Genomic DNA, 25,794 nt, shown 5'->3' with positions numbered 1-25,794 from the left:
GCTGCCTGTCTCTGTACACACACACACACACACACACACACACACACAGCTACACTCACAGTGAGGAAGGAGACGGGGTCCTGCTCGTACAGCCGTGGCTGCCTGTCTCTGTACACACACACAGCTACACTCACAGTGAGGAAGGAGACGGGGTCCTGCTCGTACAGCCGGGGCTGCCTGTCTCTGTACACTCACAGTGAGGAAGGAGACGGGGTCCTGCTCGTACAGCCGGGGCTGCCTGTCTCTGTACACACACAGCTACACTCACAGTGAGGAAGGAGACGGGGTCCTGCTCGTACAGCCGGGGCTGCCTGTTTCTGTACACACACAGCTACACTCACAGTGAGGAAGGAGACGGGGTCCTGCTCGTACAGCCGGGGCTGCCTGTCTCTGTACACACACAGCTACACTCACAGTGAGGAAGGAGACGGGGTCCTGCTCATACAGCCGGGGCTGCCTGTCTCTGTACACACACACAGCTACACTCACAGTGAGGAAGGAGACGGGGTCCTGCTCATACAGCCGTGGCTGCCTGTCTCTGTACACACACAGCTACACTCACAGTGAGGAGGAGACGGGGTCCTGCTCATACAGCCGTGGCTGCCTGTCTCTGTACACACACACAGCTATACTCACAGTGAGGAAGGAGACGGGGTCCTGCTCGTACAGCCGGGGCTGCCTGTCTCTGTACACACACACAGCTATACTCACAGTGAGGAAGGAGACGGGGTCCTGCTCATACAGCCGGGGCTGCCTGTCTCTGTACACACACAGCTACACTCACAGTGAGGAAGGAGACGGGGTCCTGCTCATACAGCCGGGGCTGCCTGTCTCTGTACACACACACAGCTACACTCACAGTGAGGAAGGAGACGGGGTCCTGCTCATACAGCCGGGGCTACCTGTCTCTGTACACACAGCTACACTCACAGTGAGGAAGGAGACGGGGTCCTGCTCATACAGCCAGGGCTGCCTGTCTCTGTACACACACAGCTACACTCACAGTGAGGAAAGAGACGGGGTCCTGCTCATACAGCCGGGGCTGCCTGTCTCTGTACACACACAGCTACACTCAGTGAGGAAGGAGACGGGGTCCTGCTCATACAGCCGGGGCTGCCTGTCTCTGTACACACACAGCTATACTCACAGTGAGGAAGGAGACGGGGTCCTGCTCATACAGCCGGGGCTGCCCGTCTCTGTACACACACACACACAGCTACACTCACAGTGAGGAAGGAGACGGGGTCCTGCTCGTACAGCCGGGGCTGCCCGTCTCTGTACACACACACAGCTACACTCAGTGAGGAAGGAGACGGGGTCCTGCTCATACAGCCGGGGCTGCCTGTCTCTGTACACACACACACACACACACACACACACACACACACACACACACACACAGCTACACTCACAGTGAGGAAGGAGACGGGGTCCTGCTCATACAGCCGGGACTGCCTGTCTCTGTACACACACAGTGAGGAAGGAGACGGGGTCCTGCTCATACAGCCGGGGCTGCCTGTCTCTGTACACACACAGCTACACTCACAGTGAGGAAGGAGACGGGGTCCTGCTCGTACAGCCGGGGCTGCCTGTTTCTGTACACAAACACAGCTACACTCACAGTGAGGAAGGAGACGGGGTCCTGCTCATACAGCCGGGGCTGCCTGTTTCTGTACACACACAGCTACACTCACAGTGAGGAAGGAGACGGGGTCCTGCTCGTACAGCCGGGGCTGCCTGTCTCTGTACACACACACACACACAGCTACACTCACAGTGAGGAAGGAGACGGGGTCCTGCTCGTACAGCCGTGGCTGCCTGTCTCTGTACACACACACAGCTACACTCACAGTGAGGAAGGAGACGGGGTCCTGCTCGTACAGCCGGGGCTGCCTGTCTCTGTACACTCACAGTGAGGAAGGAGACGGGGTCCTGCTCGTACAGCCGGGGCTGCCTGTCTCTGTACACACACAGCTATACTCACAGTGAGGAAGGAGACGGGGTCCTGCTCGTACAGCCGGGGCTGCCTGTCTCTGTACACACACAGCTACACTCACAGTGAGGAAGGAGACGGGGTCCTGCTCATACAGCCGGGGCTGCCTGTTTCTGTACACACACAGCTACACTCACAGTGAGGAAGGAGAAGGGGTCCTGCTCGTACAGCCGTGGCTGCCTGTCTCTGTACACACACACACACACACACACACACACACACAGCTACACTCACAGTGAGGAAGGAGACGGGGTCCTGCTCGTACAGCCGGGGCTGCCTGTCTCTGTACACACACAGCTACACTCACAGTGAGGAAGGAGACGGGGTCCTGCTCGTACAGACGGGGCTGCCTGTCTCTGTACACACACAGCTACACTCACAGTGAGGAAGGAGACGGGGTCCTGCTCGTACAGCCGGGGCTGCCTGTTTCTGTACACACACAGCTACACTCACAGTGAGGAAGGAGACGGGGTCCTGCTCATACAGCCGGGGCTGCCTGTCTCTGTACACACACAGCTATACTCACAGTGAGGAAGGAGACGGGGTCCTGCTCGTACAGCCGGGGCTGCCTGTCTCTGTACACACACAGCTACACTCACAGTGAGGAAGGAGACGGGGTCCTGCTCATACAGCCGGGGCTGCCTGTCTCTGTACACACACACAGCTACACTCACAGTGAGGAAGGAGACGGGGTCCTGCTCATACAGCCGGGGCTGCCTGTCTCTGTACACACACACACACACAGCTACACTCACAGTGAGGAAGGAGACGGGGTCCTGCTCGTACAGCCGTGGCTGCCTGTCTCTGTACACACACACACAGCTACACTCACAGTGAGGAAGGAGACGGGGTCCTGCTCGTACAGCCGGGGCTGCCTGTCTCTGTACACTCACAGTGAGGAAGGAGAAGGGGTCCTGCTCGTACAGCCGGGGCTGCCTGTCTCTGTACACACACAGCTATACTCACAGTGAGGAAGGAGACGGGGTCCTGCTCGTACAGCCGGGGCTGCCTGTCTCTGTACACACACAGCTACACTCACAGTGAGGAAGGAGACGGGGTCCTGCTCATACAGCCGGGGCTGCCTGTTTCTGTACACACACAGCTACACTCACAGTGAGGAAGGAGACGGGGTCCTGCTCGTACAGCCAGGGCTGATTGTCTCTGTACACACACAGCTATACTCACAGTGAGGAAGGAGACGGGGTCCTGCTCGTACAGCCGGGGCTGCCTGTCTCTGTACACACAGCTACACTCACAGTGAGGAAGGAGACGGGGTCCTGCTCGTACAGCCGGGGCTGCCTGTCTCTGTACACACACAGCTACACTCACAGTGAGGAAGGAGACGGGGTCCTGCTCGTACAGCCGGGGCTGCCTGTCTCTGTACACACAGCTATACTCACAGTGAGGAAGGAGACGGGGTCCTGCTCATACAGCCGGGGCAGCCTGTCTCTGTACACACACAGCTACACTCACAGTGAGGAAGGAGACGGGGTCCTGCTCATACAGCCGGGGCTGCCTGTCTCTGTACACACAGCTATACTCACAGTGAGGAAGGAGACGGGGTCCTGCTCGTACAGCCGGGGCTGCCTGTCTCTGTACACACAGCTACACTCACAGTGAGGAAGGAGACGGGGTCCTGCTCGTACAGCCGGGGCTGCCTGTTTCTGTACACAAACACAGCTACACTCACAGTGAGGAAGGAGACGGGGTCCTGCTCATACAGCCGGGGCTGCCTGTCTCTGTACACACACAGCTACACACTCACAGTGAGGAAGGAGACGGGGTCCTGCTCATACAGCCGGGGCTGCCTGTCTCTGTACACACAGCTACACTCACAGTGAGGAAGGAGACGGGGTCCTGCTCATACAGCCGGGGCAGCCTGTCTCTGTACACACACAGCTACACTCACAGTGAGGAAGGAGACGGGGTCCTGCTCATACAGCCGGGGCTGCCTGTCTCTGTACACACAGCTATACTCACAGTGAGGAAGGAGACGGGGTCCTGCTCGTACAGCCGGGGCTGCCTGTCTCTGTACACACAGCTACACTCACAGTGAGGAAGGAGACGGGGTCCTGCTCGTACAGCCGGGGCTGCCTGTTTCTGTACACAAACACAGCTACACTCACAGTGAGGAAGGAGACGGGGTCCTGCTCATACAGCCGGGGCTGCCTGTCTCTGTACAGAAACACAGCTACACTCACAGTGAGGAAGGAGACGGGGTCCTGCTCATACAGCCGGGGCTGCCTGTCTCTGTACACACACACAGCTACACTCACAGTGAGGAAGGAGACGGGGTCCTGCTCATACAGCCATGGCTGCCTGTCTCTGTACACACACAGCTACACTCACAGGGAGGAAGGAGACGGGGTCCTGCTCGTACAGCCGGGGCTGCCTGTCTCTGTACACACACAGCTATACTCACAGTGAGGAAGGAGACGGGGTCCTGCTCATACAGCCGGGGCTGCCCGTCTCTGTACACACACAGCTACACTCACAGTGAGGAAGGAGACGGGGTCCTGCTCATACAGCCGGGGCTACCTGTCTCTGTACACACACAGCTACACTCACAGTGAGGAAGGAGACGGGGTCCTGCTCATACAGCCGGGGCTGCCTGTTTCTGTACACACACAGCTACACTCACAGTGAGGAAGGAGACGGGGTCCTGCTCATACAGCCGGGGCTGCCTGTCTCTGTACACACACAGCTACACTCACAGTGAGGAAGGAGACGGGGTCCTGCTCATACAGCCGGGGCTGCCTGTCTCTGTACACACACAGCTACACTCACAGTGAGGAAGGAGACGGGGTCCTGCTCATACAGCCGGGGCTACCTGTCTCTGTACACACAGCTACACTCACAGTGAGGAAGGAGACGGGGTCCTGCTCATACAGCCAGGGCTGCCTGTCTCTGTACACACACAGCTACACTCACAGTGAGGAAGGAGACGGGGTCCTGCTCGTACAGCCGGGGCTGCCTGTCTCTGTACACACACAGCTACACTCACAGTGAGGAAGGAGACGGGGTCCTGCTCATACAGCCGGGGCTGCCTGTCTCTGTACACACACAGCTACACTCAGTGAGGAAGGAGACGGGGTCCTGCTCGTACAGCCGGGCTGCCTGTCTCTGTACACACACAGCTACACTCACAGTGAGGAAGGAGACGGGGTCCTGCTCATACAGCCGGGGCTGCCTGTCTCTGTACACACACAGCTACACTCACAGTGAGGAAGGAGACGGGGTCCTGCTCATACAGCCGGGGCTGCCTGTCTCTGTACACACACAGCTACACACTCACAGTGAGGAAGGAGACGGGGTCCTGCTCATACAGCCGGGGCTGCCTGTCTCTGTACACACACAGCTACACTCACAGTGAGGAAGGAGACGGGGTCCTGCTCATACAGCCGAGGCTGCCTGTCTCTGTACACACACAGCTACACTCACAGTGAGGAAGGAGACGGGGTCCTGCTCATACAGCCGGGGCTGCCTGTCTCTGTACACACACAGCTACACTCACAGTGAGGAAGGAGACGGGGTCCTGCTCGTACAGCCGTGGCTGCCTGTCTCTGTACACACACAGCTACACTCACAGTGAGGAAGGAGACGGGGTCCTGCTCATACAGCCGAGGCTGCCTGTCTCTGTACACACACAGCTACACTCACAGTGAGGAAGGAGACGGGGTCCTGCTCGTACAGCCGGGGCTGCCTGTCTCTGTACACACACAGCTACACTCACAGTGAGGAAGGAGACGGGGTCCTGCTCGTACAGCCGGGGCTGCCTGTCTCTGTACACACACAGCTACACTCACAGTGAGGAAGGAGACGGGGTCCTGCTCATACAGCCGTGGCTGCCTGTCTCTGTACACACACACACACACAGCTACACTCACAGTGAGGAAGGAGACGGGGTCCTGCTCGTACAGCCGGGGCTGCCTGTCTCTGTACACACACAGCTACACTCACAGTGAGGAAGGAGACGGGGTCCTGCTCGTACAGCCGGGGCTGCCTGTCTCTGTACACACACAGCTACACTCACAGTGAGGAAGGAGACGGGGTCCTGCTCATACAGCCGGGGCTGCCTGTTTCTGTACACACACAGCTACACTCACAGTGAGGAAGGAGACGGGGTCCTGCTCATACAGCCGGGGCTGCCTGTCTCTGTACACACACAGCTATACTCACAGTGAGGAAGAAGACGGGGTCCTGCTCGTACAGCCGGGGCTGCCTGTCTCTGTACACACACAGCTACACTCACAGTGAGGAAGGAGACGGGGTCCTGCTCATACAGCCGGGGCTGCCTGTCTCTGTACACACACACAGCTACACTCACAGTGAGGAAGGAGACGGGGTCCTGCTCATACAGCCGGGGCTGCCTGTCTCTGTACACACACACACACAGCTACACTCACAGTGAGGAAGGAGACGGGGTCCTGCTCGTACAGCCGTGGCTGCCTGTCTCTGTACACACACACAGCTACACTCACAGTGAGGAAGGAGACGGGGTCCTGCTCGTACAGCCGGGGCTGCCTGTCTCTGTACACTCACAGTGAGGAAGGAGACGGGGTCCTGCTCGTACAGCCGGGGCTGCCTGTCTCTGTACACACACAGCTATACTCACAGTGAGGAAGGAGACGGGGTCCTGCTCGTACAGCCGGGGCTGCCTGTCTCTGTACACACACAGCTACACTCACAGTGAGGAAGGAGACGGGGTCCTGCTCGTACAGCCGGGGCTGCCTGTCTCTGTACACACAGCTACACTCACAGTGAGGAAGGAGACGGGGTCCTGCTCGTACAGCCGAGGCTGCCTGTTTCTGTACACAAACACAGCTACACTCACAGTGAGGAAGGAGACGGGGTCCTGCTCGTACAGCCGGGGCTGCCTGTCTCTGTACACACAGCTATACTCACAGTGAGGAAGGAGACGGGGTCCTGCTCATACAGCCGGGGCTGCCTGTTTCTGTACACACACAGCTACACTCACAGTGAGGAAGGAGACGGGGTCCTACTCGTACAGCCGGGGCTGCCTGTCTCTGTACACACACAGCTACACTCACAGTGAGGAAGGAGACGGGGTCCTGCTCATACAGCCGGGGCTGCCTGTCTCTGTACACACACAGCTACACTCAGTGAGGAAGGAGACGGGGTCCTGCTCGTACAGCCGGGCTGCCTGTCTCTGTACACACACAGCTACACTCACAGTGAGGAAGGAGACGGGGTCCTGCTCATACAGCCGGGGCTGCCTGTCTCTGTACACACACAGCTACACTCACAATGAGGAAGGAGACGGGGTCCTGCTCATACAGCCGGGGCTGCCTGTCTCTGTACACACAGCTACACTCACAGTGAGGAAGGAGACGGGGTCCTGCTCATACAGCCGGGGCTACCTGTCTCTGTACACACACAGCTACACTCACAGTGAGGAAGGAGACGGGGTCCTGCTCATACAGCCGGGGCTGCCTGTCTCTGTACACACAGCTATACTCACAGTGAGGAAGGAGACGGGGTCCTGCTCGTACAGCCGGGGCTGCCTGTCTCTGTACACACAGCTACACTCACAGTGAGGAAGGAGACGGGGTCCTGCTCGTACAGCCGGGGCTGCCTGTTTCTGTACACAAACACAGCTACACTCACAGTGAGGAAGGAGACGGGGTCCTGCTCATACAGCCGGGGCTGCCTGTCTCTGTACACAAACACAGCTACACTCACAGTGAGGAAGGAGACGGGGTCCTGCTCATACAGCCGGGGCTGCCTGTCTCTGTACACACACACAGCTACACTCACAGTGAGGAAGGAGAAGGGGTCCTGCTCATACAGCCATGGCTGCCTGTCTCTGTACACACACAGCTACACTCACAGTGAGGAAGGAGACGGGGTCCTGCTCGTACAGCCGGGGCTGCCTGTCTCTGTACACACACAGCTATACTCACAGTGAGGAAGGAGACGGGGTCCTGCTCATACAGCCGGGGCTGCCCGTCTCTGTACACACACAGCTACACTCACAGTGAGGAAGGAGACGGGGTCCTGCTCATACAGCCGGGGCTGCCTGTTTCTGTACACACACAGCTATACTCACAGTGAGGAAGGAGACGGGGGTCCTGCTCATACAGCCGGGGCTGCCTGTCTCTGTACACACACAGCTACACTCACAGTGAGGAAGGAGACGGGGGTCCTGCTCATACAGCCGGGGCTGCCTGTCTCTGTACACACACAGCTACACTCACAGTGAGGAAGGAGACGGGGTCCTGCTCATACAGCCGGGGCTGCCTGTCTCTGTACACACACAGCTACACTCACAGTGAGAACGGAGACGGGGTCCTGCTCATACAGCCGGGGCTGCCTGTTTCTGTACACACACAGCTATACTCACAGTGAGGAAGGAGACGGGGGTCCTGCTCATACAGCCGGGGCTGCCTGTCTCTGTACACACACAGCTACACTCACAGTGAGGAAGGAGACGGGGTCCTGCTCATACAGCCGGGGCTGCCTGTCTCTGTACACACACAGCTACACTCACAGTGAGGAAGGAGACGGGGTCCTGCTCATACAGCCGGGGCTGCCTGTCTCTGTACACACACAGCTACACTCACAGTGAGGAAGGAGACGGGGTCCTGCTCGTACAGCCGGGGCTGCCTGTCTCTGTACACTCACAGTGAGGAAGGAGACGGGGTCCTGCTCGTACAGCCGGGGCTGCCTGTTTCTGTACACACACAGCTACACTCACAGTGAGAAAGGAGACGGGGTCCTGCTCATACAGCCGGGGCTGCCTGTTTCTGTACACACACAGCTACACTCACAGTGAGGAAGGAGACGGGGTCCTGCTCATACAGCCGGGGCTGCCTGTCTCTGTACACACACAGCTACACTCACAGTGAGGAAGGAGACGGGGTCCTGCTCATACAGCCAGGGCTGCCTGTTTCTGTACACACACAGCTACACACTCACAGTGAGGAAGGAGACGGGGTCCTGCTCATACAGCCGGGGCTGCCTGTCTCTGTACACACACAGCTACACTCACAGTGAGGAAGGAGACGGGGTCCTGCTCATACAGCCGGGGCTGCCTGTTTCTGTACACACACAGCTACACTCACAGTGAGGAAGGAGACGGGGTCCTGCTCATACAGCCGGGGCTGCCTGTCTCTGTACACACACAGCTACACTCACAGTGAGGAAGGAGACGGGGTCCTGCTCATACAGCCGGGGCTGCCTGTTTCTGTACACACACAGCTACACTCACAGTGAGGAAGGAGACGGGGTCCTGCTCATACAGCCGGGGCTGCCTGTCTCTGTACACACACAGCTACACTCACAGTGAGGAAGGAGACGGGGTCCTGCTCATACAGCCGGGGCTGCCTGTCTCTGTACACACACAGCTACACTCACAGTGAGGAAGGAGACGGGGTCCTGCTCGTACAGCCGGGGCTGCCTGTCTCTGTACACACACAGCTACACTCACAGTGAGGAAGGAGACGGGGTCCTGCTCATACAGCCGGGGCTGCCTGTCTCTGTACACACAGCTACACTCACAGTGAGGAAGGAGACGGGGTCCTGCTCGTACAGCCGGGGCTGCCTGTTTCTGTACACACACAGCTACACTCACAGTGAGGAAGGAGACGGGGTCCTGCTCATACAGCCGGGGCTGCCCGTCTCTGTACACACACAGCTACACTCACAGTGAGGAAGGAGACGGGGTCCTGCTCATACAGCCGGGGCTGCCTGTTTCTGTACACACACAGCTACACTCACAGTGAGGAAGGAGACGGGGTGCTGCTCATACAGCCGGGGCTGCCTGTCTCTGTACACACACAGCTACACTCACAGTGAGGAAGGAGACGGGGTCCTGCTCATACAGCCGGGGCTGCCTGTCTCTGTACACACACAGCTATACTCACAGTGAGGAAGGAGACGGGGTCCTGCTCATACAGCCGGGGCTGCCTGTCTCTGTACACACACAGCTACACTCACAGTGAGGAAGGAGACGGGGTCCTGCTCATACAGCCGGGGCTGCCTGTCTCTGTACACACACAGCTACACACTCACAGTGAGGAAGGAGACGGGGTCCTGCTCATACAGCCAGGGCTGCCTGTTTCTGTACACACACAGCTACACACTCACAGTGAGGAAGGAGACGGGGTCCTGCTCATACAGCCGGGGCTGCCCGTCTCTGTACACACACAGCTACACTCACAGTGAGAAAGGAGACGGGGTCCTGCTCGTACAGCCGGGGCTTCCTGTCTCTGTACACACACAGCTACACTCACAGTGAGGAAGGAGACGGGGTCCTGCTCATACAGCCGGGGCTGCCTGTTTCTGTACACACACAGCTACACACTCACAGTGAGGAAGGAGACGGGGTCCTGCTCATACAGCCAGGGCTGCCTGTTTCTGTACACACACAGCTACACACTCACAGTGAGGAAGGAGACGGGGTCCTGCTCATACAGCCGGGGCTGCCTGTTTCTGTACACACACAGCTACACTCACAGTGAGGAAGGAGACGGGGTCCTGCTCATACAGCCGGGGCTGCCTGTCTCTGTACACACACAGCTACACACTCACAGTGAGGAAGGAGACGGGGTCCTGCTCATACAGCCAGGGCTGCCTGTTTCTGTACACACACAGCTACACACTCACAGTGAGGAAGGAGACGGGGTCCTGCTCATACAGCCGGGGCAGCCTGTCTCTGTACACACACAGCTACACTCACAGTGAGGAAGGAGACGGGGTCCTGCTCATACAGCCATGGCTGCCTGTCTCTGTACACACACAGCTTCACTCACAGTGAGGAAGGAGACGGGGTCCTGCTCATACAGCCATGGCTGCCTGTCTCTGTACACACACAGCTACACTCACAGTGAGGAAGGAGACGGGGTCCTGCTCATACAGCCATGGCTGCCTGTCTCTGTACACACACAGTTACACTCACAGTGAGGAAGGAGACGGGGTCCTGCTCATACAGCCGGGGCTGCCTGTCTCTGTACACACACAGCTACACTCACAGTGAGGAAGGAGACGGGGTCCTGCTCGTACAGCCGGGGCTGCCTGTCTCTGTACACACACAGCTACACTCACAGTGAGGAAGGAGACGGGGTCCTGCTCGTACAGCCATGGCTGCCTGTCTCTGTACACACACAGCTACACTCACAGTGAGGAAGGAGACGGGGGTCCTGCTCATACAGCCAGGGCTGCCTGTCTCTGTACACACACAGCTACACTCACAGTGAGGAGGAGACGGGGTCCTGCTCATACAGCCGGGGCTGCCTGTCTCTGTACACACACAGCTACACTCACAGTGAGGAAGGAGACGGGGTCCTGCTCGTACAGCCGGGGCTGCCTGTCTCTGTACACACACAGCTACACTCACAGTGAGGAAGGAGACGGGGTCCTGCTCGTACAGCCATGGCTGCCTGTCTCTGTACACACACACACAGCTACACTCACAGTGAGGAAGGAGACGGGGTCCTGCTCATACAGCCGGGGCTGCCTGTCTCTGTACACACACAGCTACACTCACAGTGAGGAAGGAGACGGGGTCCTGCTCATACAGCCGGGGCTGCCTGTCTCTGTACACACACAGCTACACTCACAGTGAGGAAGGAGACGGGGTCCTGCTCGTACAGCCGGGGCTGCCTGTCTCTGTACACACACAGCTACACTCACAGTGAGGAAGGAGACGGGGTCCTGCTCATACAGCCGGGGCTGCCTGTCTCTGTACACACAGCTACACTCACAGTGAGGAAGGAGACGGGGTCCTGCTCGTACAGCCGGGGCTGCCTGTTTCTGTACACACACAGCTACACTCACAGTGAGAAAGGAGACGGGGTCCTGCTCGTACAGCCGGGGCTGCCTGTCTCTGTACACACACAGCTACACTCACAGTGAGGAAGGAGACGGGGTCCTGCTCATACAGCCGGGGCTGCCCGTCTCTGTACACACACAGCTACACTCACAGTGAGGAAGGAGACGGGGTCCTGCTCATACAGCCGGGGCTGCCTGTCTCTGTACACACACAGCTACACTCACAGTGAGAAAGGAGACGGGGTCCTGCTCATACAGCCGGGGCTGCCTGTTTCTGTACACACACAGCTACACTCACAGTGAGGAAGGAGACGGGGTCCTGCTCATACAGCCGGGGCTGCCTGTTTCTGTACACACACACACACACAGCTACACTCACAGTGAGGAAGGAGACGGGGTGCTGCTCATACAGCCGGGGCTGCCTGTCTCTGTACACACACAGCTATACTCACAGTGAGAAAGGAGACGGGGTCCTGCTCATACAGCCGGGGCTGCCTGTTTCTGTACACACACAGCTACACTCACAGTGAGGAAGGAGACGGGGTCCTGCTCGTACAGCCGTGGCTGCCTGTCTCTGTACACACACAGCTACACTCACAGTGAGGAAGGAGACGGGGTCCTGCTCATACAGCCGGGGCTGCCTGTCTCTGTACACACAGCTACACTCACAGTGAGGAAGGAGACGGGGTCCTGCTCGTACAGCCGGGGCTGCCTGTCTCTGTACACACACAGCTACACTCACAGTGAGGAAGGAGACGGGGGTCCTGCTCATACAGCCGGGGCTGCCTGTCTCTGTACACACACAGCTACACTCACAGTGAGGAAAGAGACGGGGTCCTGCTCATACAGCCGGGGCTGCCTGTCTCTGTACACACACAGCTACACTCACAGTGAGAAAGGAGACGGGGTCCTGCTCATACAGCCGGGGCTGCCTGTCTCTGTACACACACAGCTACACTCACAGTGAGGAAGGAGACGGGGTCCTGCTCGTACAGCCATGGCTGCCTGTCTCTGTACACACACAGCTACACTCACAGTGAGGAAGGAGACGGGGGTCCTGCTCATACAGCCAGGGCTGCCTGTCTCTGTACACACACAGCTACACTCACAGTGAGGAGGAGACGGGGTCCTGCTCATACAGCCGGGGCTGCCTGTCTCTGTACACACACAGCTACACTCACAGTGAGGAAGGAGACGGGGGTCCTGCTCATACAGCCGGGGCTGCCTGTCTCTGTACACACACAGCTACACTCACAGTGAGGAAGGAGACGGGGTCCTGCTCATACAGCCGGGGCTGCCTGTCTCTGTACACACACAGCTACACTCACAGTGAGAAAGGAGACGGGGTCCTGCTCATACAGCCGGGGCTGCCTGTCTCTGTACACACACAGCTACACTCACAGTGAGGAAGGAGACGGGGGTCCTGCTCATACAGCCGGGGCTGCCTGTCTCTGTACACACACAGCTACACTCACAGTGAGGAAGGAGACGGGGTCCTGCTCATACAGCCGGGGCTGCCTGTCTCTGTACACACACAGCTACACTCACAGTGAGGAAGGAGACGGGGTCCTGCTCATACAGCCGGGGCTGCCTGTCTCTGTACACACACAGCTACACTCACAGTGAGGAAGGAGACGGGGTCCTGCTCATACAGCCAGGGCTGCATGTTTCTGTACACACACAGCTACACACTCACAGTGAGGAAGGAGACGGGGTCCTGCTCATACAGCCGGGGCTGCCTGTCTCTGTACACACACACAGCTACACTCACAGTGAGGAAGGAGACGGGGTCCTGCTCATACAGCCGGGGCTGCCTGTCTCTGTACACACACAGCTACACTCACAGTGAGGAAGGAGACGGGGTCCTGCTCATACAGCCGGGGCTGCCTGTCTCTGTACACACACAGCTACACTCACAGTGAGGAAGGAGACGGGGTCCTGCTCATACAGCCGGGGCTGCCTGTTTCTGTACACACACAGCTATACTCACAGTGAGGAAGGAGACGGGGTCCTGCTCGTACAGCCGGGGCTGCCTGTCTCTGTACACACAGCTACACTCACAGTGAGAAAGGAGACGGGGTCCTGCTCATACAGCCGGGGCTGCCTGTCTCTGTACACACACGCACAGCTACACTCACAGTGAGGAAGGAGACGGGGTGCTGCTCATACAGCCGGGGCTGCCTGTCTCTGTACACACACAGCTACACTCACAGTGAGGAAGGAGACGGGGTCCTGCTCGTACAGCCGGGGCTGCCTGTCTCTGTACACACACAGCTACACTCACAGTGAGGAAGGATACGGGGTCCTGCTCGTACAGCCATGGCTGCCTGTCTCTGTACACACACAGCTACACTCACAGTGAGGAAGGAGACGGGGGTCCTGCTCATACAGCCAGGGCTGCCTGTTTCTGTACACACACAGCTACACTCACAGTGAGGAAGGAGACGGGGTCCTGCTCGTACAGCCATGGCTGCCTGTCTCTGTACACACACAGCTACACTCACAGTGAGGAAGGAGACGGGGGTCCTGCTCATACAGCCGGGGCTGCCTGTCTCTGTACACACACAGCTACACTCACAGTGAGGAAGGAGACGGGGTCCTGCTCATACAGCCGGGGCTGCCTGTCTCTGTACACACACAGCTACACTCACAGTGAGGAAGGAGACGGGGTCCTGCTCGTACAGCCGGGGCTGCCTGTCTCTGTACACACACAGCTACACTCACAGTGAGGAAGGAGACGGGGTCCTGCTCATACAGCCGGGGCTGCCTGTCTCTGTACACACACAGCTACACTCACAGTGAGGAAGGAGACGGGGTCCTGCTCATACAGCCGGGGCTGCCTGTCTCTGTACACACACAGCTACACTCACAGTGAGGAAGGAGACGGGGTCCTGCTCGTACAGCCGGGGCTGCCTGTCTCTGTACACTCACAGTGAGGAAGGAGACGGGGTCCTGCTCGTACAGCCGGGGCTGCCTGTCTCTGTACACACACAGCTACACTCACAGTGAGGAAGGAGACGGGGTCCTGCTCATACAGCCGGGGCTGCCTGTCTCTGTACACACACAGCTACACTCACAGTGAGGAAGGAGACGGGGTCCTGCTCATACAGCCAGGGCTGCCTGTTTCTGTACACACACAGCTACACACTCACAGTGAGGAAGGAGACGGGGTCCTGCTCATACAGCCGGGGCTGCCTGTCTCTGTACACACACAGCTACACTCACAGTGAGGAAGGAGACGGGGTCCTGCTCATACAGCCGGGGCTGCCTGTTTCTGTACACACACAGCTACACTCACAGTGAGGAAGGAGACGGGGTCCTGCTCATACAGCCGGGGCTGCCTGTCTCTGTACACACACAGCTACACTCACAGTGAGGAAGGAGACGGGGTCCTGCTCATACAGCCGGGGCTGCCTGTTTCTGTACACACACAGCTACACTCACAGTGAGGAAGGAGACGGGGTCCTGCTCATACAGCCGGGGCTGCCTGTCTCTGTACACACACAGCTACACTCACAGTGAGGAAGGAGACGGGGTCCTGCTCATACAGCCGGGGCTGCCTGTCTCTGTACACACACAGCTACACTCACAGTGAGGAAGGAGACGGGGTCCTGCTCATACAGCCGGGGCTGCCTGTCTCTGTACACACACAGCTACACTCACAGTGAGGAAGGAGACGGGGTCCTGCTCGTACAGCCGGGGCTGCCTGTCTCTGTACACACACAGCTACACTCACAGTGAGGAAGGAGACGGGGTCCTGCTCATACAGCCGGGGCTGCCTGTCTCTGTACACACAGCTACACTCACAGTGAGGAAGGAGACGGGGTCCTGCTCGTACAGCCGGGGCTGCCTGTTTCTGTACACACACAGCTACACTCACAGTGAGGAAGGAGACGGGGTCCTGCTCATACAGCCGGGGCTGCCCGTCTCTGTACACACACAGCTACACTCACAGTGAGGAAGGAGACGGGGTCCTGCTCATACAGCCGGGGCTGCCTGTCTCTGTACACACACAGCTACACTCACAGTGAGAAAGGAGACGGGGTCCTGCTCATACAGCCGGGGCTGCCTGTTTCTGTACACACACAGCTACACTCACAGTGAGGAAGGAGACGGGGTCCTGCTCATACAGCCGGGGCTGCCTGTTTCTGTACACACACACACACACACAGCTACACTCACAGTGAGGAAGGAGACGGGGTGCTGCTCATACAGCCGGGGCTGCCTGTCTCTGTACACACACAGCTACACTCACAGTGAGGAAGGAGACGGGGTCCTGCTCATACAGCCGGGGCTGCCTGTCTCTGTACACACACAGCTATACTCACAGTGAGGAAGGAGACGGGGTCCTGCTCATACAGCCGGGGCTGCCTGTCTCTGTACACACACAGCTACACTCACAGTGAGGAAGGAGACGGGGTCCTGCTCATACAGCCGGGGCTGCCTGTCTCTGTACACACACAGCTACACACTCACAGTGAGGAAGGAGACGGGGTCCTGCTCATACAGCCAGGGCTGCCTGTTTCTGTACACACACAGCTACACACTCACAGTGAGGAAGGAGACGGGGTCCTGCTCATACAGCCGGGGCTGCCTGTCTCTGTACACACACAGCTACACTCACAGTGAGAAAGGAGACGGGGTCCTGCTCGTACAGCCGGGGCTTCCTGTCTCTGTACACACACAGCTACACTCACAGTGAGGAAGGAGACGGGGTCCTGCTCATACAGCCGGGGCTGCCTGTTTCTGTACACACACAGCTACACACTCACAGTGAGGAAGGAGACGGGGTCCTGCTCATACAGCCAGGGCTGCCTGTTTCTGTACACACACAGCTACACACTCACAGTGAGGAAGGAGACGGGGTCCTGCTCATACAGCCGGGGCTGCCTGTTTCTGTACACACACAGCTACACTCACAGTGAGGAAGGAGACGGGGTCCTGCTCATACAGCCGGGGCTGCCTGTTTCTGTACACACACACACACACACACACACACACACACACACACACACACACACAGCTACACTCACAGTGAGGAAGGAGACGGGGTCCTGCTCGTACAGCCGGGGCAGCCTGTCTCTGTACACACACAGCTACACTCACAGTGAGGAAGGAGACGGGGTCCTGCTCATACAGCCATGGCTGCCTGTCTCTGTACACACACAGCTTCACTCACAGTGAGGAAGGAGACGGGGTCCTGCTCATACAGCCATGGCTGCCTGTCTCTGTACACACAGCTACACTCACAGTGAGGAAGGAGACGGGGTCCTGCTCGTACAGCCGGGGCTGCCTGTCTCTGTACACACACAGCTACACTCACAGTGAGGAAGGAGACGGGGTCCTGCTCATACAGCCGGGGCTGCCTGTCTCTGTACACACACAGTTACACTCACAGTGAGGAAGGAGACGGGGTCCTGCTCATACAGCCGGGGCTGCCTGTCTCTGTACACACACAGCTACACTCACAGTGAGGAAGGAGACGGGGTCCTGCTCATACAGCCGGGGCTGCCTGTCTCTGTACACACACAGTTACACTCACAGTGAGGAAGGAGACGGGGTCCTGCTCATACAGCCATGGCTGCCTGTCTCTGTACACACAGCTACACTCACAGTGAGGAAGGAGACGGGGTCCTGCTCGTACAGCCGGGGCTGCCTGTCTCTGTACACACACAGCTACACTCACAGTGAGGAAGGAGACGGGGTCCTGCTCGTACAGCCATGGCTGCCTGTCTCTGTACACACACAGCTACACTCACAGTGAGGAAGGAGACGGGGGTCCTGCTCATACAGCCAGGGCTGCCTGTCTCTGTACACACACAGCTACACTCACAGTGAAGAGGAGACGGGGTCCTGCTCATACAGCCGGGGCTGCCTGTCTCTGTACACACACAGCTACACTCACAGTGAGGAAGGAGACGGGGTCCTGCTCGTACAGCCGGGGCTGCCTGTCTCTGTACACACACAGCTACACTCACAGTGAGGAAGGAGACGGGGTCCTGCTCGTACAGCCGGGGCTGCCTGTTTCTGTACACACACAGCTACACTCACAGTGAGGAAGGAGACGGGGTCCTGCTCATACAGCCGGGGCTGCCTGTCTCTGTACACACACAGCTACACTCACAGTGAGGAAGGAGACGGGGTCCTGCTCGTACAGCCATGGCTGCCTGTCTCTGTACACACACACACAGCTACACTCACAGTGAGGAAGGAGACGGGGTCCTGCTCATACAGCCGGGGCTGCCTGTCTCTGTACACACACAGCTACACTCACAGTGAGGAAGGAGACGGGGTCCTGCTCATACAGCCGGGGCTGCCTGTCTCTGTACACACAGCTACACTCACAGTGAGGAAGGAGACGGGGTCCTGCTCGTACAGCCGGGGCTGCCTGTTTCTGTACACACACAGCTACACTCACAGTGAGAAAGGAGACGGGGTCCTGCTCGTACAGCCGGGGCTGCCTGTCTCTGTACACACACAGCTACACTCACAGTGAGGAAGGAGACGGGGTCCTGCTCATACAGCCGGGGCTGCCTGTCTCTGTACACACACAGCTACACTCACAGTGAGGAAGGAGACGGGGGTCCTGCTCATACAGCCGGGGCTGCCTGTTTCTGTACACACACACACACAGCTACACTCACAGTGAGGAAGGAGACGGGGTGCTGCTCATACAGCCGGGGCTGCCTGTCTCTGTACACACACAGCTACACTCACAGTGAGAAAGGAGACGGGGTCCTGCTCATACAGCCGGGGCTGCCTGTTTCTGTACACACACAGCTACACTCACAGTGAGGAAGGAGACGGGGTCCTGCTCGTACAGCCGTGGCTGCCTGTCTCTGTACACACACAGCTACACTCACAGTGAGGAAGGAGACGGGGTCCTGCTCATACAGCCGGGGCTGCCTGTCTCTGTACACACAGCTACACTCACAGTGAGGAAGGAGACGGGGTCCTGCTCGTACAGCCGGGGCTGCCTGTCTCTGTACACACACAGCTACACTCACAGTGAGGAAGGAGACGGGGGTCCTGCTCATACAGCCGGGGCTGCCTGTCTCTGTACACACACAGCTACACTCACAGTGAGGAAAGAGACGGGGTCCTGCTCATACAGCCGGGGCTGCCTGTCTCTGTACACACACAGCTACACTCACAGTGAGAAAGGAGACGGGGTCCTGCTCATACAGCCGGGGCTGCCTGTCTCTGTACACACACAGCTACACTCACAGTGAGGAAGGAGACGGGGTCCTGCTCGTACAGCCATGGCTGCCTGTCTCTGTACACACACAGCTACACTCACAGTGAGGAAGGAGACGGGGGTCCTGCTCATACAGCCAGGGCTGCCTGTCTCTGTACACACACAGCTACACTCACAGTGAGGAGGAGACGGGGTCCTGCTCATACAGCCGGGGCTGCCTGTCTCTGTACACACACAGCTACACTCACAGTGAGGAAGGAGACGGGGGTCCTGCTCATACAGCCGGGGCTGCCTGTCTCTGTACACACACAGCTACACTCACAGCGAGGAAGGAGACGGGGTCCTGCTCATACAGCCGGGGCTGCCTGTCTCTGTACACACACAGCTACACTCACAGTGAGGAAGGAGACGGGGTCCTGCTCGTACAGCCGGGGCTGCCTGTCTCTGTACACACACATCTACACTCACAGTGAGGAAGGAGACGGGGTCCTGCTCATACAGCCGGGGCTGCCTGTCTCTGTACACACACAGCTACACTCACAGTGAGGAAGGAGACGGGGTCCTGCTCATACAGCCAGGGCTGCATGTTTCTGTACACACACAGCTACACACTCACAGTGAGGAAGGAGACGGGGTCCTGCTCATACAGCCGGGGCTGCCTGTCTCTGTACACACACACAGCTACACTCACAGTGAGGAAGGAGACGGGGTCCTGCTCATACAGCCGGGGCTGCCTGTCTCTGTACACACACAGCTACACTCACAGTGAGGAAGGAGACGGGGTCCTGCTCGTACAGCCATGGCTGCCTGTCTCTGTACACACACAGCTACACTCACAGTGAGGAAGGAGACGGGGGTCCTGCTCATACAGCCGGGGCTGCCTGTCTCTGTACACACACAGCTACACTCACAGTGAGGAAGGAGACGGGGGTCCTGCTCATACAGCCGGGGCTGCCTGTCTCTGTACACACACAGCTACACTCACAGTGAGGAAGGAGACGGGGGTCCTGCTCATACAGCCAGGGCTGCCTGTTTCTGTACACACACAGCTACACTCACAGTGAGGAAGGAGACGGGGTCCTGCTCGTACAGCCATGGCTGCCTGTCTCTGTACACACACAGCTACACTCACAGTGAGGAAGGAGACGGGGGTCCTGCTCATACAGCCGGGGCTGCCTGTCTCTGTACACACACAGCTACACTCACAGTGAGGAAGGAGACGGGGGTCCTGCTCATACAGCCGGGGCTGCCTGTCTCTGTACACACACAGCTACACTCACAGTGAGGAAGGAGACGGGGTCCTGCTCATACAGCCGGGGCTGCCTGTCTCTGTACACACACAGCTACACTCACAGTGAGGAAGGAGACGGGGTCCTGCTCGTACAGCCGGGGCTGCCTGTCTCTGTACACACACAGCTACACTCACAGTGAGGAAGGAGACGGGGTCCTGCTCATACAGCCGGGGCTGCCTGTCTCTGTACACACACAGCTACACTCACAGTGAGGAAGGAGACGGGGTCCTGCTCATACAGCCGGGGCTTCCTGTCTCTGTACACACACAGCTACACTCACAGTGAGGAGGAGACGGGGTCCTGCTCGTACAGCCGGGGCTGCCTGTCTCTGTACACACACACAGCTACACTCACAGTGAGAAAGGAGACGGGGTCCTGCTCATACAGCCGGGGCTGCCTGTCTCTGTACACACACAGCTACACTCACAGTGAGGAAGGAGACGGGGTCCTGCTCATACAGCCGGGGCTGCCTGTCTCTGTACACTCACAGCTACACTCACAGTGAGGAAGGAGACGGGGTCCTGCTCATACAGCCGGGGCTGCCTGTCTCTGTACACACAGCTACACTCACAGTGAGGAAGGAGACGGGGTCCTGCTCGTACAGCCGGGGCTGCCTGTCTCTGTACACACACAGCTACACTCATAGTGAGGAAGGAGACGGGGTCCTGCTCGTACAGCCAGGGCTGCCTGTTTCTGTACACACACAGCTACACTCACAGTGAGGAAGGAGACGGGGGTCCTGCTCGTACAGCCATGGCTGCCTGTCTCTGTACACACACAGCTACACTCACAGTGAGGAAGGAGACGGGGGTCCTGCTCATACAGCCGGGGCTGCCTGTCTCTGTACACACACAGCTACACTCACAGTGAGAAAGGAGACGGGGTCCTGCTCATACAGCCGGGGCTGCCCGTATCTGTACACACACAGCTACACTCACAGTGAGGAAGGAGACGGGGTCCTGCTCGTACAGCCGGGGCTGCCTGTCTCTGTACACACACAGCTACACTCACAGTGAGGAAGGAGACGGGGTCCTGCTCATACAGCCGGGGCTGCCTGTCTCTGTACACACACAGCTACACTCACAGTGAGGAAGGAGACGGGGTCCTGCTCGTACAGCCGGGGCTGCCTGTCTCTGTACACACACACAGCTACACTCACAGTGAGAAAGGAGACGGGGTCCTGCTCATACAGCCGGGGCTGCCTGTTTCTGTACACACACAGCTACACTCACAGTGAGGAAGGAGACGGGGTCCTGCTCATACAGCCGGGGCTGCCTGTCTCTGTACACACACAGCTACACTCACAGTGAGGAAGGAGACGGGGTCCTGCTCATACAGCCGGGGCTGCCTGTTTCTGTACACACACAGCTATACTCACAGTGAGGAAGGAGACGGGGGTCCTGCTCATACAGCCGGGGCTGCCTGTCTCTGTACACACACAGCTACACTCACAGTGAGGAAGGAGACGGGGTCCTGCTCATACAGCCGGGGCTGCCTGTCTCTGTACACACACACACACAGCTACACTCACAGTGAGGAAGGAGACGGGGTCCTGCTCATACAGCCGGGGCTGCCTGTCTCTGTACACACAGCTATACTCACAGTGAGGAAGGAGACGGGGTCCTGCTCATACAGCCGGGGCTGCCTGTCTCTGTACACACACACACACACACACACACACACACACACACACACACACAGTGAGGAAGGAGACGGGGTCCTGCTCGTACAGCCGGGGCTGCCTGTCTCTGTACACACACACACACACAGCTACACTCACAGTGAGGAAGGAGACGGGGTCCTGCTCATACAGCCGGGGCTGCCTGTCTCTGTACACACACACACACACACACACACACACACACACACACACACACAGTGAGGAAGGAGACGGGGTCCTGCTCGTACAGCCGGGGCTGCCTGTCTCTGTACACACACAGCTACACTCACAGTGAGGAAGGAGACGGGGTCCTGCTCGTACAGCCGGGGCTGCCTGTCTCTGTACACACACACACACACACACACACACACACACACACACACACACACACACACACACACACACAGCTACACTCACAGTGAGGAAGGAGACGGGGTCCTGCTCATACAGCCGGGGCTGCCTGTCTCTGTACACACACAGCTACACTCACAGTGAGGAAGGAGACGGGGTCCTGCTCATACAGCCGGGGCTGCCTGTCTCTGTACACACACAGCTACACTCACAGTGAGGAAGGAGACGGGGTCCTGCTCGTACAGCCGGGGCTGGGTGCTGCTGATGGTTTGCAGGATGCCCTGGCAGTTTTGCTTGATCTTGTTGAGACTTTCCTCCATCTCTGCCAGGATGACATCTCCTTCTTGCTGGAGTTCCCTCAGCAGCCTCTCCTCCCTCTCTCGCAGGTATTGGTGCAGCTTCTCAAACTCCAGGCTGACGTGGTGCTTGGTGTTCAGAAGGTTTCCCTGCCATGCAAATAACACATTACCCATAATGCAATGAGGATATAATCTGACAGTGTCGGCATTGGCCTTTCATCCGGGAACTAGCGCTGATGATCTACAGGTGCCCGCTTTCTCTGCCAGGGCACCGAGCTGCCCATACACAGGCAAAGAGGCTCATCCACATAGACTAGACTGGTTCCCTGGATATGTATCTATGGACACGTGGGACATATTCACTGTAGAACATTTAAAAATACATATGCAAACCATTGCATACCTTGAGATGTTTAACATGGTATTTACGTACATTTTGCTATGTAGCGGAGTGCGAGCTTCTGTTTCCTGGAGAGTGTTCTGATGAAGGGGGGTAAGTGTTTGTAATGAGGGGTGGACATATACTGCCTGCGGTGCCTGTGCATGGGGTAAAGTGGGATATCTAATCTATTAAACCCCATCATGAACGCCTCGGCTACACTCGCTGGGACCAGTGATAGAACAGGTAGTATCCAGGGTCCGCCCAGCGAGCTTTGATGGGGGAACGATAGATCCTTATACTTTCTATTGTGGATCCCGACCAGAGCATAAGTGCGGCACGCCGGCTGCTGGTGGCGCAGGAAGGAGCATGGCGGCCTATTGGCCCTAGGCCGGCTGTGCCCATCTGGCTTACAGTAGTCCCTGCTTTGTAATACATACTAAGACAGCAGAGGACTTGTGTTATGTGACCTTCTGCGCCCAGTGCACATCCGGAGGAGGAGGAGGGAATGCACAGTCCTCTCCCACCTTCCTGACAGTGGCAGGTGGGAGGGTGACCTGTCACATGTAATGCAGGTGTCCTAAGGCGAGCTCAGGGGGGGGACAGAGACCTCCTGCGGGAGGTGTGCGAGAGAGGCGTGTACGGGACATATGGGGAGGTCAGATGGGGTCATTGTATGGTATGCATGTGTATTTATACTGTATATAAGTATATGCTCACACACATATGAAAAGAAAAAATTTACAGTATATATATATATATATTTACAGTGTATATATATATATATATATATATATATATATATATATATATATATATATATATATATATATATATATATATATATATATATAGTATTTTAGGATTAACGTTCTAATACTGATTACACAATCTGAGCCACAGTTTATAGATGTGCATGACGTGTGAATTACAGGGAGCTGCGCACAGTCCTGGTTACTGGCTGCGGCATCCAATCAGATTATCATTTACTTTTCTTCTGCAGATCAGAAAATGAAAGTGAACGTTTAGTTGGGTGCTGTGTTCTACAGGGGTGGTCTTCTGGTTGCCGAATGTTGGGATTCCGGCGCACAGTATACCGGCGCCGGAATCCCGACACCTGGCATACCGACACACATTCTCCCTCGTGGGGGTCCACGACCTCCCTGGAGGGAGAATAAATAGCATGGCGAGCTACCGTGCCCGCAGCGTGGCGGGCGCCGGCATACCATACTACACCCTTCTACAGCCCTGTACTGTACTGCTACCTGGGGAACAGGTTTTTAGCAATGTGCCCAACAATGCGGGGGGCGTGGGGTGTACGCTCTAACTGTACCAATCTACCCCATGTGCTACAGAACCCCCCGCACCCTGGAGGCTTAGTCACATACCCTGTGCTGGGCGATCATCTGCTCCTGTGCGCACTGCATCTGCTGCAGCTCCTTCAGGCGAGTCTCCAGAGGGGCAATGGCCGATATGAGCTCATCCTGGGGGGAGAAGAGAACAGTCGTAGTAACTAGCAATAACCACGTGCGCTCCACCTGTAGGTGTGTGTGTGAGGGTGACATCGGATTCGCATCGCAGTGCGGGGAAACACCGGATTCGCATCGCAGTGCGGGGAAACACCGGATTCGCATCGCAGTGCGGGGAAACACCGGATTCGCATCGCAGTGCGGGGAAACACCGGATTCGCATCGCAGTGCGGGGAAACACCGGATTCGCATCGCAGTGCGGGGAAACACCGGATTCCGCATCGCAGTGCGGGGTAACACCGGATTCGCATCGCAGTGCGGGGTAACACCGGATTCGCATCGCAGTGCGGGGTAACACCGGATTCGCAGAGCTATGCGGGGTAACACCGGATTCGCAGAGCTATGCGGGTGGTAACACCGGATTCGCAGTGCAATGCGGGGTCAAACCGGATTCGCAGTGCAATGCGGGGTCAAACCGGATTCGCAGTGCAATGTGGAGTCAAACCGGATTCGCAGTGCAATGCGGGGTAACACCGGATTCAAAGTGCAATGCGGGGTAACACCGGATACAGCGGATTCGCAGAGCAATGTGGGGCAACAGCGGATTCGCAGAGCAATGTGGGGCAACAGCAGATTCGCAGTGCAATGTGGGGCAACAGCGGATTCGCAGAGCAATGTGGGGCAACAGCGGATTCGCAGAGAGCAATGTGGGGCAACAGCGGATTCGCAGAGCAATGTGGGGCAACAGCGGATTCGCAGTGCAATGTGGGGCAACAGCGGATTCGCAGTGCAATGTGGGGCAACAGCGGATTCGCAGTGCAATGTGGGGTAACACCGGATTCGCAGCGCACGGTGGGGTAACACCGGATTCGCAGCGCACCAGTGTGTGCATATGACCTATGACCTGCAGTCAGTGCTTTGTCTGCCTCGCTCAGGTGTTACCATGCTGCAGGCGTGTGTGTGTGTGTGTGTGTGTGTTATAAGCATCCTCACCTTGTAGCCCCCCACAGCCTCCTGTATAGGGATGAGCGTGTGGGTGGGGTGCTGCTCCGCGGAACCTCCTGCAGCGGGCGCACAGGAGCCTGCCGTCCTGCGTGGAGAACAGCTGCACCTTCTCGCCATGCTCTGCGCACAGGCCCCTTTGCACCCCGTCTGGGGTCTGCACCGGCGGTGGGCGACATTTGGGGCATGACGGGTAAGCCTCCTGGCCCCTCCACGATCGCTCCAGGCATCCCCTGCACAGACAGTGGCCGCAGGACATGGTGACGGGTTCACGCGGCACATCACGGCACATGGCGCAGCTCAGCGACGGCAGCAGCGGCAGTGGGGAAGGACTGGTAGCCATTGCGGATGTCTCGCCC

General features: G+C 57.9%; 1 protein-coding gene and 1 long non-coding RNA gene across 2 annotated transcripts in view; both read right to left on the bottom strand.

Annotated features, from left to right (window-relative positions):
• The window catches only part of LOC134945717 (zinc-binding protein A33-like), a 64,257-nt gene extending 38,469 nt beyond the window's left edge, over positions 1 to 25,788 (bottom strand). The window contains 4 exon segments of the mRNA XM_063935170.1: positions 22,499 to 22,732; positions 24,353 to 24,448; positions 25,427 to 25,492; positions 25,494 to 25,788. Coding sequence (XP_063791240.1) covers positions 22,499 to 22,732; positions 24,353 to 24,448; positions 25,427 to 25,492; positions 25,494 to 25,778 — 681 coding nt within the window. The 5' untranslated portion in view covers positions 25,779 to 25,788.
• Positions 1 to 25,794, bottom strand: part of LOC134945726 (uncharacterized) — an 889,695-nt gene that overhangs the window by 754,625 nt on the left and 109,276 nt on the right. The window lies entirely within an intron of this gene.

Source organism: Pseudophryne corroboree, chromosome 7, assembly GCF_028390025.1.
Source record: "Pseudophryne corroboree isolate aPseCor3 chromosome 7, aPseCor3.hap2, whole genome shotgun sequence".
NCBI lineage: Eukaryota > Metazoa > Chordata > Amphibia > Anura > Myobatrachidae > Pseudophryne > Pseudophryne corroboree.
This window is presented reverse-complemented; position numbering and strand designations above follow the sequence as displayed.